This window comes from Bufo gargarizans, chromosome 3 (genome assembly GCF_014858855.1).
Source record: "Bufo gargarizans isolate SCDJY-AF-19 chromosome 3, ASM1485885v1, whole genome shotgun sequence".
NCBI classification, from domain to species: domain Eukaryota; kingdom Metazoa; phylum Chordata; class Amphibia; order Anura; family Bufonidae; genus Bufo; species Bufo gargarizans.
In genome coordinates, this window is record NC_058082.1 from 358338567 (window position 1) to 358355507 (window position 16941).

A 16941-nucleotide genomic window follows, 5' to 3' on the forward strand; every position below is an offset into this window, starting at 1 on the left:
TGGGTACAATATGGGAGACAGCGCTACCACACATTGGCCCAGATTTACTAATGCTAAAGATGGCGTAAGTTTAGACAGGCTGTCTAGACCGGCACCACAATTATGACTGGGGCTCAGGCTGGATGATACTACTAGTGCAGGGGCAGAGACTTTTCACTAACTTTATACCAATTGTTGGTTGGCTTATTTTGTGACAGATTTTTATGTCAGAATTGCCCCAAAATCTGGTACAAAATGGCACATTTTAGGCCCCATCCCTTCCCTGTGAAGCACCGCCCAGTTTGCTCCCCATCTTCAAACATGATGGAAAAAAATGTGGCAACCCTAGATGCACCAAATTGCACCACTTTTTAGACGGACTTTTGATGCAGATACATTATTAAATCCAGGCCATTGTTCTTGGTTTTAAAGTGATGTGTCAGCTGACAGACCCGCTTTAAAGTGTACACCAATCACAGTGTACAGTGACAGCCATGGACCCCAAGGAGAAGACGAATTATTACCACTTCTGTCTACTTCTTTCTTCTGTACATAGCACTCAATGAGCGCTATGCAGTGAACAGAAATCTATTAGGCCTGGCAATTGCCTGGTGTCTCAGGCAGATCAGAGCTGCTGGGTCTTAGCATGCCCTGACCAGCTCTGCCTGTATATAATGCCTCCGCAGGGGGATGTTTCCCCCTGTAACCGGGGCTCCTTTAGATGCCCTAGTTACACTGAAAAACTGCAAAATACATATTTGCCAAAACATATTAAAAAAATTAAAACATAATAAAATACAAATAAAAGAAAAAAATACCCACAATAACCAAAACAGTTGCCATGGTTGCCCCGTGCATGCAAAACTATGCATATATCAAAACGACCAACATAAAATAGGGAACCCATTTCAGTTTGCATATTTAAAAGGGGTTTTCTGAGATATTTTTAGTAGGGGTCCAAGATCTGAGACACTCGCTGATTAGCTTTTTGAGAAGACACTAAAGCAAATGGGGCTAAGCACGATACCAAGCACATCCGCTATACTATGTAAAGTGTTGGACTTGATAAGCGTCGAGAAGGAGGACCACCGGTGCCTTCTTAAACAGCTGATCGTGGGGGTACCAGATGTTGGACCCCCACCGATCAGATATTGATGACCTATCCAGAGAATAGGTCATCAGTATTAAAGTCTTGGAAAACCCTTTTAAACAATACGAAGCTACAGTTCGGAATAAAACTTTAAAAAAAATCTCTAAAAAAACATTAATAAAAAGCCCTAGGTGTCACATAAAATATGTAGCCAAACTTATTTTGTTAGTCTAACAAATAATAACGTTAGGACAGTTTTACCACCACGTGCACTAAATCACGAAAAAGTGTCTGGTCATTAAAGCCTTTGCAGGCCTGGCAATTAAAGGGATAATAATCAAATACATATGTAGGTGGACACCAAATTATGGGAAGCTTTGACCAATTCCATAATAAATACTTTGTTACTGAGACCTGGTTTTCTTACAGATAAGACTGTAAAAAACCATAACACTATGAATTGTAACAAGACACAGACACATATACCCCAGTCTATCGGTGAAAAAACAAAGACGAAAATGGCGGTCACACTTAATAGATGAAATACAATTGTTTTGTAAGCATATTAGATCCCATCTGCACACATTTTACACCAGTCACGGTGGTGAAATCACTCTGACCTGCTAATATTATGGTAACTATTCCTTTTTAGTGACAAACCAAGACTGAAATCAATAAAAATAAAATAAAATAAAAAAGGCTTACAAATGAAAAGACTTGTTTAAAAACTACTAAATAAATTTTACTAAACCATAATTGATCTGAATGTCTGTATTCAGACTTACCCCATCACTGCCTGTTTGGACCTGTCCATTGAAACTGAAAGTACGGAAAGGAGAGTGGGAAGAAAGGCGTTTATCCCACTCACTGGGGCGTGGTGCAGGAACAGACTCCATGAAACTTTTCTTCAGCTCACGGATACTGGCATGGTGGCGAATTATTTCGTCTTGCGTCTTCTCCAAGTCCTAACAGAATTTGATGGTATAGTGGATAGTAAGATCAATGGGATAAGAAATGCAAAGAGTCGAGATGCCCATCACAACAAAAATGAAGAAAACGAGTCAGAAAAAAATGAAGCAAAGAAAAGGAGACTGTTAAGCTTTTAAGAGCTTGAGGCCACAGAACCCACGGACATGAGTATACTGCAGTAAAAGCAAGGTTAAATCACCTGTAACATTATATGGCCACTGCCCAGAAAATGGCAAATGCGCTAAGCAAGTTTTATTGTGCCAAACACACGGGTAAGAAAGCAACATAAAGCAACATGTAACTCTTAGGGGGCAGTCACACAATCTTGGTGCCGCCGTGCCCATGTTGCGGACTGTGGCACTGGCCATCTGTGTTCTGCATAGTGGAGCAGACCCACCGACGACAATGGGTACCCAATCCACAGGTTGCGGCAAAAGATAAACATGTCCTATCTTTTGCAGTGCAGAGGCACAAGTCGGGAAGCCAACAGAAAACAAGAAGGCCCTTCCGTGGGCTTCCGGGTCCGTGCCGCAAAAGATAGAACATGTCTTATCTTTTGACACATCTTTCAGATGGCGGACCCATTGAAGTCATCATAGTATGGCAGCCCTGCGACCGTGTTAATGCCCCATTATAAAGTTCCCAGTGAAAGCAGAGGCTGAAGATTTACCTACATATAATTCATCACTTAACTGCACTGTCTGCCGAGTAAATAGGTAAATGTCTATTTTTAAAGCAGTTGTCAGAAGAAGAGAGGGCAACACTGACCTATTATACACATGAACATTCTAGAGCTTCTGGTTTTCTTAAGGACATATACACACAAGGGGTCATTTACAAAAAAAAAAAAAAAATATGCCAGTTTTTGACTCCATTTTTTGTCTTTTTAAATGCCTGCGCAGAAACGTTTTGGTGAGTGGTGGGGCCAGGACATCGGCCCTGAAAAATTCACCAACATTAGTGTCTGGAAATGACCGAAAACTATTCCAGTTAGAGACTGGAGTAGGTTTCCATCTAGGAAAATGGACTGCCGGAGGATGTGCCTAACTTATGACGAGCCATCAAAGGCCAGCCTTGGTCTTTGATAAATGACCCCCAATTCCATTTGCAGTTCTAGGCACAAGATGAAACTGTTCTTATGATGATGCATACTGGAGTTCAGAGGCAAGCCTTTATAAATTATGTTCAGTCCTGCCACATTTGTTACAATTCTCGTCTGTATGAAAAGACTACTTCTCAACAATGTTCCGTCCTTTCTTTGGGTTGTCACACATTATAGCTTTATAGTAAACACTTTAATCTTTTTTTTTTTTTAAATAGTTGCAAACCAAAAGCCAAGAGAATATGGATGTAATAGAGAGTTCTCCATTTTAACCCTAATCCAAAAAGAATACTCTAGATAGTTTCCAGCTGCATATAATCGTTATACTAAGTGAATACATCTGCTATCTATTTCCCAGTGTATAAACCAGTAAAAATACCAGTAAGTTGTGCTGCTATATCTTGCTATATTGGAACTGCACTGGTGTTGGCTGAGCAAACTTTTAAATGCAGGTTAGCTGAAAGAGTTTCACAAAACGTGAGCGATAAGTAGGTTTTATTTCCTCACCACAGAGAAACAAAGTGAAAAATTTAGAAATTTAGAAAACTATTAACTCTTTACCGTTATTATCAAGTGTAATCCGAACTGTAAGCTCTAACCAGTAGCCAAATGATGGCATGTGTGGGAGGCTGCCATTGACTGGACAATGCATCACAGTAGGTGTATTTCTACTTCTGAACATTAACAATTGTATTGTAAGGATAAAATACCTTATTTCTTGGTGTAGCCTTCATTTGTTATTTCATGATTTCATTAGTGATAAAATCCACTTTTTATGAAATGTAAATGAGTGTCCAAGGCCGAGCCCAGTGACAAATGTAAAGCTATTGCCCTCAGGAGCTTCTACATCGCGCAGGCAGTTTGCGGTACTGCACCTGCGTGAGATTTCACATAGCGGAGGGGGCAGCGGCAAAGAGTTCGGGTGTGGGCAGTTACTTATGCTGGAAGAGGCGTGCTTTGGCTCTAAAGGAAGGCAGGCTGGGCACTGTACGGGGGAGTTCCTGGGCTCCAGATTAGGATAACACCTTGGACACTCATTTGCATAACATAAAAAGGATTTTATCGCTAATGAAACCACGAAACACAAAATGAAGCAATAGTAACAACTCAATATTCTCAAACCAGGTGACAGATCCCCTTTAAGTACCGATTGGTTCTCCCCTTTAATTCTGTTTAATACTCGGTGTAATCATTTATACGTTTCCTTGTAATGAAGTGGGTTAGAAATAGTACCCATCCCCAATTGTGCTGATAAAACCACATTCCCGAGTGATCTCAGAGACATGCGTGCTGCACACTGGAGGAGGGGCTAACAGTTTTAAAACTGTGACACACATTCCCTCAGGAAACTCCATTTGAAGACTATACCCTAGGTAGGATGTAGGTATGACTTGCCCTATCTCTTGTCCACCCTGGGGTGTCAGTCATATGTTATAACGTGGTAGACAGCCATGGGTTATAGCATGATCTACGGAATCTCCACCCCATTTAGGCTAGTGATATTTATTTACTTTTTATCTGTATGTGATTTATTTGTGTTATTGTATATTTAATCACACTTAGTAGATATATTTATTCATTAAGCCTGCGTAAGCTTATTCAGTCTCAAATCTTTAGAATTCACGTTACGTTACAACAATATCTATAAAGAATGATGTAAACCCTAAATCTCTGTCACGTGAAAAACAACAGGGCGCACACTATGCTTTTAATATACACTGGTTAAGGTAACATGACACCAGAACTGTGAATGCAGTCTTGTATAGAATAACTATAAGGCATACTGAATAAGGGTCCATTCACACGTTCACAAGTGTTTTGCGGTCTGCAAATTGCAGATCCGCAAAACACTGACACTGGCACATGGCCGGCACTTTAATAGAAATGCCTTTTCTTGTCCGTGTCTGCGGACAAGAATAGGACATGTTCTATTTTTTTTGCAGAGCGGAACTGCGGATGCGGACAGCACACTGTGTGCTGTCCGCATCTTTTCCGGCCCCACTGAAAATGAATGGGTCCGCACCCGTTACGCAAAATTGTGGAAAGGATGCGGCCGTGTGAATGGACCCCAAGAGTAGTAAAGTAAAGTTCATTTTTTTTATGCAGTTTCTATGTAAAAGTTAACATTCAATATAGCAATTGCGTATTTAGTGGATGGATCTTTTCAATAGCCGCGATGGTCAATCATATTAAGGTCACGCATATTGTAATAATACCAATCTTTGTATCTTTACTACATTTCTTTCCACTACTACCAATTACACAATGGTATAACTTCAAATATTTCCTGAGGCTTAAAAAAACACAATGCTATAATATATATTTTAAAGGACAGATAAAAGTTGTTTCAAAGTATTACAATGCTGTTATAAAAGCCCAGGTACAGGTTATTATTAGCATGCGTTAGCTTGACATCACAAGATTACCGGCTGGAACACATGTATCCTGTTATATAACATGAAGCACAGAAATGCTAAACACAAAGTTATGACCAGCTTCACAACAGCAATCAAACACAAAGCAACCCATAAATTAGATACGAAGCAGCAGAGGTCCAACAGAAAAACACAATGTATTACATCCCTATGAAAATTTGCCTGCTCCAGAACTTGGCCCCAATGGTCTGCTAAAAGTGGACAGAGATATAGCTCAGGCCCATCATCCTTAAACACACAAAAGGTCAAAAAGGAAACATTCAAAAAGCTTTTTAAAGGGTAAGGCCTCATGCACATGAACAGGTGCTGGCCAGGCCCGTGCTGCGGACCACAAATTGCGCTCTGCAATCACAGGCACAGTCTGTAGGGCTGCTGCATGCAGACGCGGACCCAAAGCCAGGGGTCTCACATTTTTATGTCATTGTTTCAGGGAGTTTTTCAGTAGGAAAACACCTAAAAGAAAACACAAAAGACCATACTGCACTAGGAAAAAAAAAAAAAAAAAAAAAAAAAAACTGCATGAAATGCCGAGAAAAATAAAGTCCATAAAAAAAAACTGTAGTGCATTCCACAATTCCCTATTGCCTTGTAGCATAACCATGCCCTTTTTTTCCCCTTTTTTTTGCAGCAAGAGTGCAGTTTTTCCTAAATCTGCTATTTTATGGTCTTTTCCTTACTCTTGTCGTCTGTTTCCATTCTTACTTTAAAAAGAAAAAAAAAACTGGCAGAAGGGAGAATGGGTCACTAAATAGGCTTAAAGAGAACCTGACACCAATAAAAAGCAGTGCAATCTGCAGGCAACAGGTTACAGAGCAGAGCGATATATAGTCTTGATTCAGTATAACTTTGATTTTATTCATCAAAATCATTGCTCTTTCTATGCATCTATGCTCTATAACCTGCTACTAGCTGTTCATGCTACATTTTCATGGTGACAGGTTTCCTTTAAAGGGAACTGAACAGATTAGCACCAGCATTTTTTACTGCCCCAATGCAATTGAAAAGAAAAATACAGCGACGTAAAAGCTCTATTCTTTCTGTCCAGTTCGTGTAAATCTATGTCTCCATGGTAAAAGACAAGAAATAAACCCTGTGTAGTCAGCTTCTGCAGTCATACACTTTTCCCTACCCCCAACTTCTTTCTAACCTACCAAATGTATTTCAGAGTAAAATGCTGGAAACAGATGGAATGAATCAGGCTACACAAAGTTTGTTTGTCGTCTGTTACCATAGCAATGGATAGGTTTGCATAAGATCTGTGAAAACCTAGCTGTAGATTTTTTATTTTTATTTTAGTAGCGCTGGGAACAATTGAAAACTAAGCTCAGGAGCAGTCAAATATTTACTGGATAAAATTAGTCACATGGAACACTCTGCTTTGGAAACATGCAACAAAGATTCAAAACTAAGTGTGAAAAACATGCAAAAATGAACAAACATGCAGACAAGGTCTGCACAAACAAAAAATAAAATGAGAAAAAAGTAAGCTGCATGATTTAATACCAACCTCCAACATTAAATTGCTATGCCTGATATATATGTTTTCACCCTCTAGTTTCTTTGCTCTTTTCTGTGAATGTGAACAAAAATAAAATAGAAAAACATTTAAATTAAAGCTAGTTAAGCCTACAGTAGGGAACGTGACAGAAATGAAAGCCAAATCATTCCCTCCATACACTAGAAAATGTAATGCCGCAAAAAAATGTCTCCACTAAACTGTCATATAAAAATGAAAGAGTAAGTGTGTTAAAATATTTATTTTACAATGTATCCGGTCACTCCTATTTTTATGTTTTTAGGTCTCGGACAACCCCTTTAATATTATATTTGCATTCATATATGAGAAACCTTTCCCAGAGCCATCGGATACCAGCTTTCATCTTACCAGTACAGACCACCTAGGTCCTGTGGACAAATCCTCCCTCTTTGTTTTCACAAGATGCTGACATTTAAACATCTTCATAAATATAAAAAGTAGGGACTTACAGGAACACGTCACCTGATTCAAACACAGGGTCACTTACCTTTTTTGTCCAGTCATTTTCTTCAGCAGCTCCAGTGGAGTCCATTTAATGATGCGCACATGCAGCGGAGTCCTTGTATTCAGAAGCTCCTGGCTCCCCAGCCATTGAATGGAAAAGACTGCTTTTACCATGTACATAGTATGGGAAGAAAGCTGTCAATCATCCATGTAAGGGCAGGTGGAGCTGTGGCTCAAGGATACAAGGACCTCACCGCTCAGATCCTGCTCAAACATTTTTTGAAAGTAACCCTGCGTTTGAATCCACCACTAGTTCATACTTCCCACAGAAGAGCATAAAACTCGTGAAAGATTCCCTTTAAATAATCTGGTTTGGAAAGACCTGTGTTTCCCTAGAATATATTATAGAATCCTCTCCCCTTTATCGCACTGCATTTATTTAATATTTTAATAAATAAATAAATATGTTAAGAAGCTAATTAACTGGATCAATTTAAGTGCTCAAGCAAAAGTTGCTTAAAAAATTGAAAATAATCAAAACAAAAAACACAAAACGTAGGCACATGCAAAGTTATCTTTGAGAATTTTGCATGTCATGTAAATGTAGAATGAGAATACAGGAGTATAAGAATATATAAAGAAGGCTTTGTGTTTTTTTTGCAATATCTTTGTTTTAGTGTGGCTATCAACAGGTAAATATTGACCCTCAGTTATCAAAACTGTAAGGCGGGCCATATATATTCCATGTACAGTATGTCAGACTAGCCGACCATCTAATGTGTATGAGGGCCTCCCAACTCTAGCAGACAGCAGATATATGGATTTCAATAAGCCCAATCCTTCAGGAAGATAAGGTGCTGTTAGAGATGTCTGGCAGCACTTTCTCCTATCTCCCCATTCAGAAGACAAGCATGCTTAGATGATCCAAGTGTGTTGTGAAGGGGGGGGATGGTGTTCAAGGATAGCTTGCCTTGTTGCCCATAGTAACCAATCACCAAGACATAAACACATTGTAATTTTAAAACCAACATTTTGCTAACCTTCCTCATGCGAATTATCTCTTCCTCTTTCTCAGCTGGTTGCTATAAAGACCATGGGAGAAATGAAAAAGACAAATTAAGACTTGTACACATCAATAAGATATATAAATATAGTAGAAAGCGTTAAAGTAGTGGTGATTACCAATGTATAACACCTCAGGCTTACAGCAGCCTCCAGGTAGGGAATCGTCTGATCTGAAGCCATTTCCATTTTTTGATATTAAGGCTACATTAACACGACCATATCAGAAATATAATATATAAAGCAGAGTGTGTGCGTGTATGTCCGCTAAAGGAATCCGCACCATCACATTCACAATCACAAAATTTGGCACACCGGTACATAGATCAGGTCTCCGGAAAGGTTTTAGACAGGGTCTCAGCTCTCTAGCACATACCATTCCTGAGATATTCCCAAAAAATGCAAATATGGCACATCACATGACCTACATTAGCTAATAGAAACCTGCAGGTTCTTAGTCTCCACATAGACACAGTTTTACACCAGGTTTCCATTACAACCCAGCCATTTTTCTAAACTGCTGTAGGTCAGCTTTAACCACTTCAGCCCCGCTAGGTGAAACCCCCTTCATGACCAGGCCACTTTTTACACTTCGGCACTACACTCCTTTCACCGTTTATCGCTCGGTCATGCAACTTACCACCCAAATGAATTTTACCTCCTTTTCTTCTCACTAATGGAGCTTTCATTTGGTGGTATTTTATTGCTGCTGACATTTTTACTTTTTTTGTTATTAATCAAAATGTAACGATTTTTTTGCAAAAAAATGACATTTTTCCCTTTCAGCTGTGAAATTTTGCAAAAAAAACGACATCCATATATAAATTTTTCGCTAAATTTATAGTTCTACATGTCTTTGATAAAAAAAAAAATGGTTTGGGCAAAAAAAAAATGGTTTGGGCAAAAAAAAAAATGGTTTGGGCAAAAGTTAGAGCATTTACAAACTATGGTACAAAAATTTGAATTTCCGCTTTTTGAAACGGCTCTGATTTTCTGAGCACCTGTCATGTTTCCTGAGGTTCTACAATGCCCAAACAGTATAACTACCCCACAAATGACCCCATTTTGGAAAGTAGACACCCTAAGGTATTCACTGATGGGCATAGTGAGTTCATAGAACTTTTTATTTTTTGTCACAAGTTAGCGGAAAATGATGATGATTTTTATTTTTTATTTTTTTCTTACAAAGTCTCATATTCCACTAACTTGCGACAAAAAATAAAAAATTCTAGGAACTCACCATGCCCCTCACAGAATACCTTGGGGTGTCTTCTTTCCAAAATGGGGTCACTTGTGGGGTAGTTATACTGCCCTGGCAATTTAGGGGCCCAAATGTGTGAGAAGAACTTTGCAATCAAAATGTGTAAGAAATGACCGGTGAAATCCGAAAGGTGCACTTTGGAATATGCGCCCCTTTGCCCACCTTGGCAGCAAAAAAGTGTCACACATGTGGTATCGCCGTACTCAGGAGAAGTTGGGGAATGTGTTTTGGGGTGTCATTTTACATATACCCATGCTGGGTGAGAGAAATATCTTGGCAAAAGACAACTTTTCCCATTTTTTTATACAAAGTTGGCATTTGACCAAGATATTTTTCTCACCCAGCATGGGTATATGTAAAATGACACCCCAAAACACATTCCCCAACTTCTCCTGAGTACGGCGATACCAGATGTGTCACACTTTTTTGCTGCCAAGGTGGGCAAAGGGGCACATATTCCAAAGTGCACCTTTCGGATTTTGCAGGGCATTTTTTACACATTTTGATTGCAAGGTACTTCTCACACATTTGGGCCCCTAAATTGCCAGGGCAGTATAACTACGCCACAAGTGACCCCATTTTGGAAAGAAGACACCCCAAGGTATTACGTGAGGGGCACTGCGAGTTCCTAGAATTTTTTTTTTTTTGTCACAAGTTAGCGGAAAATGATGATGTGTTTTTTTTTTGTTTTTTTTTTTCTTACAAAGTCTCATATTCCACTAACTTGCGACAAAAAATAAAAAATTCTAGGAACTCACCATGCCCCTCACAGAACACCTTGGGGTGTCTTCTTTCCAAAATGGGGTCACTTGTGGGGTAGTTATACTGCCCTGGCAATTTAGGGGCCCATATGTGTGAGAAGTACTTTGCAATCAAAATGTGTAAAAAATGGCCTGCAAAATCCGAAAGGTGCACTTTGGAATATGTGCCCCTTTGCCCACCTTGGCATCAAAAAAGTGTCACACATCTGGTATCGCCGTACTCAGGAGAAGTTGGGGAATGTGTTTTGGGGTGTCATTTTACATATACCCATGCTGGGTGAGAGAAATATGTTGGCAAAAGACAACTTTTCCCATTTTTTTATACAAAGTTGGCATTTGACCAAGATATTTATCTCACCCAGCATGGGTATATGTAAAATGACACCCCAAAACACATTCCCCAACTTCTTCTGAGTACGGCGATACCAGATGTGTCACACTTTTTTGCAGCCTAGATGCGCAAAGGTGCCCAAATTCCTTTTAGGAGGGCATTTTTAGACATTTGGATCCCAGACTTCTTCTCACGCTTTAGGGCCCCTAAAAAGCCAGGGCAGTATAAATACCCCACATGTGACCCCACTTTGGAAAGAAGACACCCCAAGGTATCCAATGAGGGGCCTGGCAAGTTCATAGAATTTTTTTTTTTTTTTCGCATAAGTTAGCGGAAATTGATTTTTTTTTGTTTTTTCTCACAAAGTCTCACTTTCCGCTAACTTAGGACAAAAATTTAAATCTTTCATGGACTCAATATGCCCCTCAGCAAATACCTTGGGGTGTCTTCTTTCCAAAATGGGGTCAGTTGTGGGGTGTTTGTACTGCCCTGGCATTTGAGGGTCTCCGCAATCATTACATGTATGGCCAGCATTAGGAGTTTCTGCTATTCTCCTTATATTGAGCATACAGGTAAAGGGAAAGGCGTCTGCCAGGACATAGGAGCTCCGCCCTACATCCATACCCACTTAGCTCGTATGCCCTGGCAAACCAGATTTCTCCATTCGCATCAATCGATGTGGATGAATAAATCATTGCCGGGATTTTTTTTTATATATATATATATATATATATACAAAGTGCTTGCCAAAGCATAGGAACGCCGCCTCCTCCTCAGCTCGTATGCCTCGGCAAACATATCTGTCACTGCAGAGGAGAAAATCCCGTCTTGCAGCGCCGCATACACCGACTTGCGTGTAATCTGACAGCAGCGCAATGCTTCTGTTAGAATGCACATCGGTGCTGCAGCTAGTAGATCGGTTGGTCCACCTGGAAGGTAAAAAGACAAAAAAAAAAAAAAAAAACAGGCCACAACGCAATAATTTTATTAACTTTGGAACAGAACATGTAACTTTAACTTTTGGAACTAAACATTAACCTGTTTGCTTACCTGTTTTTTTTTTTTTTGTTTTTTTACCTTTATAGAACAAACCTCTCCTTCCCCATGGGTCAATGTGCAAAGCGCAAATCGCCCAAAGATGTGGCGAAGTGCGTTATGCACTTTGTCCCATGTGAAAGGAGAGGTTTGCAGCAGCTGTGAGTGAATGGGCCCTAATAGCCCTGTGTGCCTATCCTGGTGAGATGTGATCCCTATGCTAGGTGTACCTGTGTGTGGTACTTTCGGAAACACTCCCCTAAGCATAGGGCAGGGTGGTCGGGACAGTCAGGACAGAAATAGCGGGTGTCACGCCTTATTCCACTCCTGCTACAGACACGACATTTTTTTCGGGGTGGCGGTCAGTTTGAGGTACCAGCAACGACACTGGGGAAGTGTCGCTCGTGTAGACGGCTAACTACACTGGTGGATGGGGCCACGGAACCTCCTGGATACAGGAGGTTCGCGATGATCTCTTCCTGAAATTTGAGGAAGGATCCAGTTCTCCCAGCCTTACTGTAGAGAACAAAACTATTGTACAGAGCCAATTGAATTAAATATACAGACACCTTCTTATACCAGCGTCTGGTGCGTCGGGAAACTAAATACGGAGCCAACATCTGGTAAATGAAGTCGACCCCTCCCATGTGGAGGTTATAGTCGTGGACTAAGAGGGGCTTTTCAATGACACGGGTTGCTCGCTCAATTTGTATTGTCGTGTCTGCGTGAATGGAGGAGAGCATGTAAACGTCACGCTTGTCTCTCCATTTCACCGCGAGCAGTTCTTCGTTACACAGTGCGGCCCTCTGCCCCCTTGCAAGACGGGTGCTAACGAGCCGTTGGGGGAAGCCCGCGCGACTAGTTCGCGCGGTACCACAGGCGCCAATCCGTTCTAGAAACAAATGCCTAAAGAGGGCCACACTTGTGTAGAAATTGTCCACATAAAGATGGTACCCCTTGCCGAATAAGGGTGACACCAAGTCCCAAACTGTCTTCCCACTGCTCCCCAGGTAGTCAGGGCAACCGACCGACTCCAGGGTCTGATCTTTTCCCTCATAGACCCGAAATTTGTGGGTATAGCCTGTGGCCCTTTCACAGAGCTTATACAATTTGACCCCATACCGGGCGCGCTTGCTTGGGATGTATTGTTTGAAGCCAAGGCGCCCGGTAAAATGTATCAGGGACTCGTCTATGCAGATGTTTTGCTTAGGGGTATACAAATCTGCAAATTTCTGGTTGAAATGGTCTATGAGGGGCCGAATTTTGTGAAGCCGGTCAAAAGCAGGGTGGCCCCTGGGACGGGAGGCGGTGTTGTCGCTAAAGTGCAGGAAACGCAGGATGACCTCAAATCGTGTCCTGGACATAGCAGCAGAGAACATGGGCATGTGATGAATCGGGTTCGTGGACCAATATGACCTCAATTCATGCTTTTTTGTCAGGCCCATGTTGAGGAGGAGGCCCAGAAAAGTTTTAAATTCGGAAACTTGGACTGGTTTCCACCGGAAAGGCTGGGCATAAAAGCTTTCCGGGTTAGCGGTGATAAATTGTGTGGCATACCTGTTTGTCTCTGCCACGACTAAGTCTAAAAGCTCCGCAGTCAAGAACAGCTCAAAAAATCCCAGGGCCGAATCGATCTGAGCTGTCTCAACCCGAACTCCAGACTGGGCGGTGAAAGGGAAAACTACGGGTGCGGCTGAAGTTGGGGACTGCCAATCAGGGTTTGCCAGCACCTCTGGGATTCTAGGGGCTCTACGGGCACGTCTTTGCGGTGGCTGCGACGGGGTCACTACTGCACGTGCCACCGTACCAGCTTCAACTGCCCTTCTGGTGCTCGCTACTTCACCAGGTTGTACGGCAGTGCTGGTACTAGGTCCAGGAAGGGCTGGGCTGCTGGTGTATGCCTCACCACGTAATCCGACAGCACCAGCCCCACTCTGCTGCTGTTGAAGCGGATCCTGCGCAACCTGCGGTCTAGCGACACGGGGCCGGGTACGCCTGGTGCTATCAGGGACCTCAGCCTCCTCGTCCGAACTTTGGGTCAGAGAGCCACTGCTTTCTACAGGTTCGTATTCTGACCCGCTGGATTCATCAGATGAGGGTTCCCACTCCTCATCCGACTGGGTCAGAAGCCTGTAGGCCTCTTCAGAAGAATACCCCCTGTTAGACATGTGGGCAACTAAATTTCGGGGTATTCCCTGAGACTACCCAAGAAAAAAAAAGCAAGCCTGTCTTACAAATGGGAGGCTAGCGAAGTACCGGAGGCTGCTGCGGTTGATAAAAAATATCAAAACAGATTTTTTTATCGCCGCAGTGCGTGTAAAGTGAATGTGCAGCGATCAAAAAAAAAATTTTTTTTTGTCACTGCGGTGGGGCGGGCGTGGGTGTACGCACGTGTGGGTGACCGATCAGGCCTGATCGGGCAAACACTGCGTTTTGGGTGGAGGGCGAACTAAAGTGACACTAGTACAATTATAGATCTGACCGTGATCAGTTTTGATCACTTCCAGATACTATAAAAGTACAAATGCTGATTAGCGATACGCTAATCAGCGAATAACGGACTGCGGTGCGGTGGGCTGGGCGCTAACCGATCCCTAAACTACCTAACCAAGGGGCCTAAACTATACTGAAACCTAACGGTCAATACCAGTGAAAAAAAAAAGTGACAGTTTGCACTGATCACTTTTTTCCTTTCACTAGTGATTGACAGGGGGGGGATAAAAGGGGTGATCAAAGGGTTAATTGGGGTGATCTGGGGGCTAAATGTGGTGTGGTGGGTACTCACAGTAATGATGTGCTCCTCTGCTCCTCTGCTGGAACCAACCGACCAAAAGAAGGAGCAGAGGAGCACAGCAGCCATATAACCCAATCATATTTACTAATATGTGGGGTTAAATGGCTGCTGATTGGTTTTTTTGAAAATCAGCAGCCTGCCAGCCAATGATCGTGGCCGGCAGGCTGCTGACGAAATACTCTGCAGTGAAATGCCGGCCCGCAATGCGCATGCACGGGCCGGCTGTGACGTAATCTCGCGTCTCGCGAGAGGACGCGCCGATGCGTCCAGGAGGAACTAATCAACCACCTCCCGGACGCATCGGTGCGTACAGCGGTCGGGAGGTGGTTAAAAGGGGCAGGGCGCTCTGGATGACACTGTTAAGGGAGCGGAGTGCTGTGGAGGTCACAGTTCAGGGGGAAAGTAGGGTGGCCATTTAGGCCACCCACAAAAGAACTTAAAAACAACGCCCCCAGGTCTCGCCAAGCCACGCCCCGACCGGTTAGGCCACGCCTACTCCCACTCCGCAATCGACAGAGATTGAAAAAAATGTAGGTAAAAATCTACTTCTGTAAGCTGCATGGGTGGGAGGGACGGTGACATTCTCCCTGCAGCTCACGCTAAGACAGCATAGTGCTGCTGTCTGAGAGTGAGCTGTTCAAAAGGACATCCCTGTGTCCGTCCAGGCCCTGCACTGGACGGAGGACAGGGAGTCTGAAAGCCAGACTGTCTGGCCTAAAACCGGACCTCTGGCTACCCTAGGGGCAGGCTGCTGTGGAGGTCACAGATAAGGGGACAGTCCGCTATGGAGGTCAGTGTTAAGGGGCAGATTGCTGTAGAGGCCACTGTTAAGGAGATGGGGTACTGTGGAGAACACTAATAAAGGGGCGGCCGCTGTGGAGGTTACAGTTAAGGGGGCGGGATGCTGTGGAGGTCACTGTTAAGTGGGCAGGCAAAGGTGGGGGTCACAGTTAAGGGGACGTTCCACTATGGAGTTCAGTGTTAAGGGGCGGGCCGTTGTAGAAGTCACATTTTACGTGAACGGAGCTCTGTGGAGGTCACTGTTAAAGGGGCGGGTTATTGTGGAAATCAATATTAACGAGACAGGGTACTGTGGAAGTCACTACTAAAGGGGCACCACTGTGGAGGTCACTGTTAAAGGGGAGGGCTCTGTGGATGTTATCGTTAAGGCCGTTGTGGAGGTCACTGTTAAGGGAGGAGGGGACTGTGGAGGCCACTATTAAAGGGGCAGCGGGGTACTGTAAGGTCACTGTTAAGGCAGCAGGGTACTGTGAGGTCACTGTTAAGGGAGCGGGGTACTGTTACAGTCAATGTTAAAGGGGCAGTCGCTGTGGAGGTCTCTGTTAAGGGGGCCAGGAATGGTGGAAGTAAGTTAAGGGGACTGTAACCTATGGTCAGTGTTAAGTAGTAGGTGCTGTAGAGGTTACTGTTAAGGAGGCAGGCCCCTGTGGAGGTCACTGTCAAGGGGGTGGGGTGCTGTGTAACTCACTGTTAAAGGGGCAGGCTGCTGTAAAGGTCAAGGTTAAGGGGGCTGTTATTGATGGCTTATCCTAAGGAGAGGTCAAAAAAAATATGTAGGAGCAGCACACAAAGGTCTCAACAACCGCACCAGAATGCACCAGCCACGCCACAACCGCAGATCCTCAGCAGTCCGGTAAATAAGTAAAAGGCGACGGCAGCATCTCCGGTATCTTCTTTATTGATAGTACTTCAATGAACGTGCACGCATAGCGACAAATTCAACGTTTCGGCTACATCATAGCCTTTGTCAAGCATAATAACACATGTAAATACCCAATCTAATATAGTGCAAAAAGAACCTCCCTCACTTGTAAGGTAACCAATCCGTTAAACAATACAACACCCACTTAATTTAAACTAACCAATGTACAACCAGGTATACTCGTCCTAATTTACATGGCATTATATATCATTAAAAATACCTGTGTTGTCGTGCAAAAGAAGGGTGAAACTTGCGATAGTGAACACATCGATTACCTGGACTCCATGATCGCGTCTCCCGTTGTTCACTGCACATCTCTATATTGTTAGTAATTGGCCAGAATGCGGATAATCACATGATTGTTTAACCCCGCCTTATCAAGCTAACCTAAACACCAGGAAAACATCCTGTTATCATA

The 16941-nt window shown here is 42.8% G+C and overlaps 1 protein-coding gene across 10 annotated transcripts in view; it reads right to left on the reverse strand.

Annotated features, from left to right (window-relative positions):
* Window positions 1-16941, reverse strand: part of LOC122933105 (protein 4.1-like) — a 183619-nt gene that overhangs the window by 17603 nt on the left and 149075 nt on the right. For 9 of the 10 annotated variants that reach the window (XM_044287876.1, XM_044287879.1, XM_044287880.1 and 6 more), the window contains 3 exons: window positions 8597-8638; window positions 7083-7145; window positions 1855-2034 (listed from right to left, as the gene is read on the reverse strand). In XM_044287876.1, the coding sequence (XP_044143811.1) occupies window positions 1855-2034; window positions 7083-7145; window positions 8597-8638 (285 nt within the window). The remainder of the gene's footprint in view (window positions 1-1854; window positions 2035-7082; window positions 7146-8596; window positions 8639-16941) is intronic. The other variant, XM_044287877.1, reaches the window with a different exon arrangement.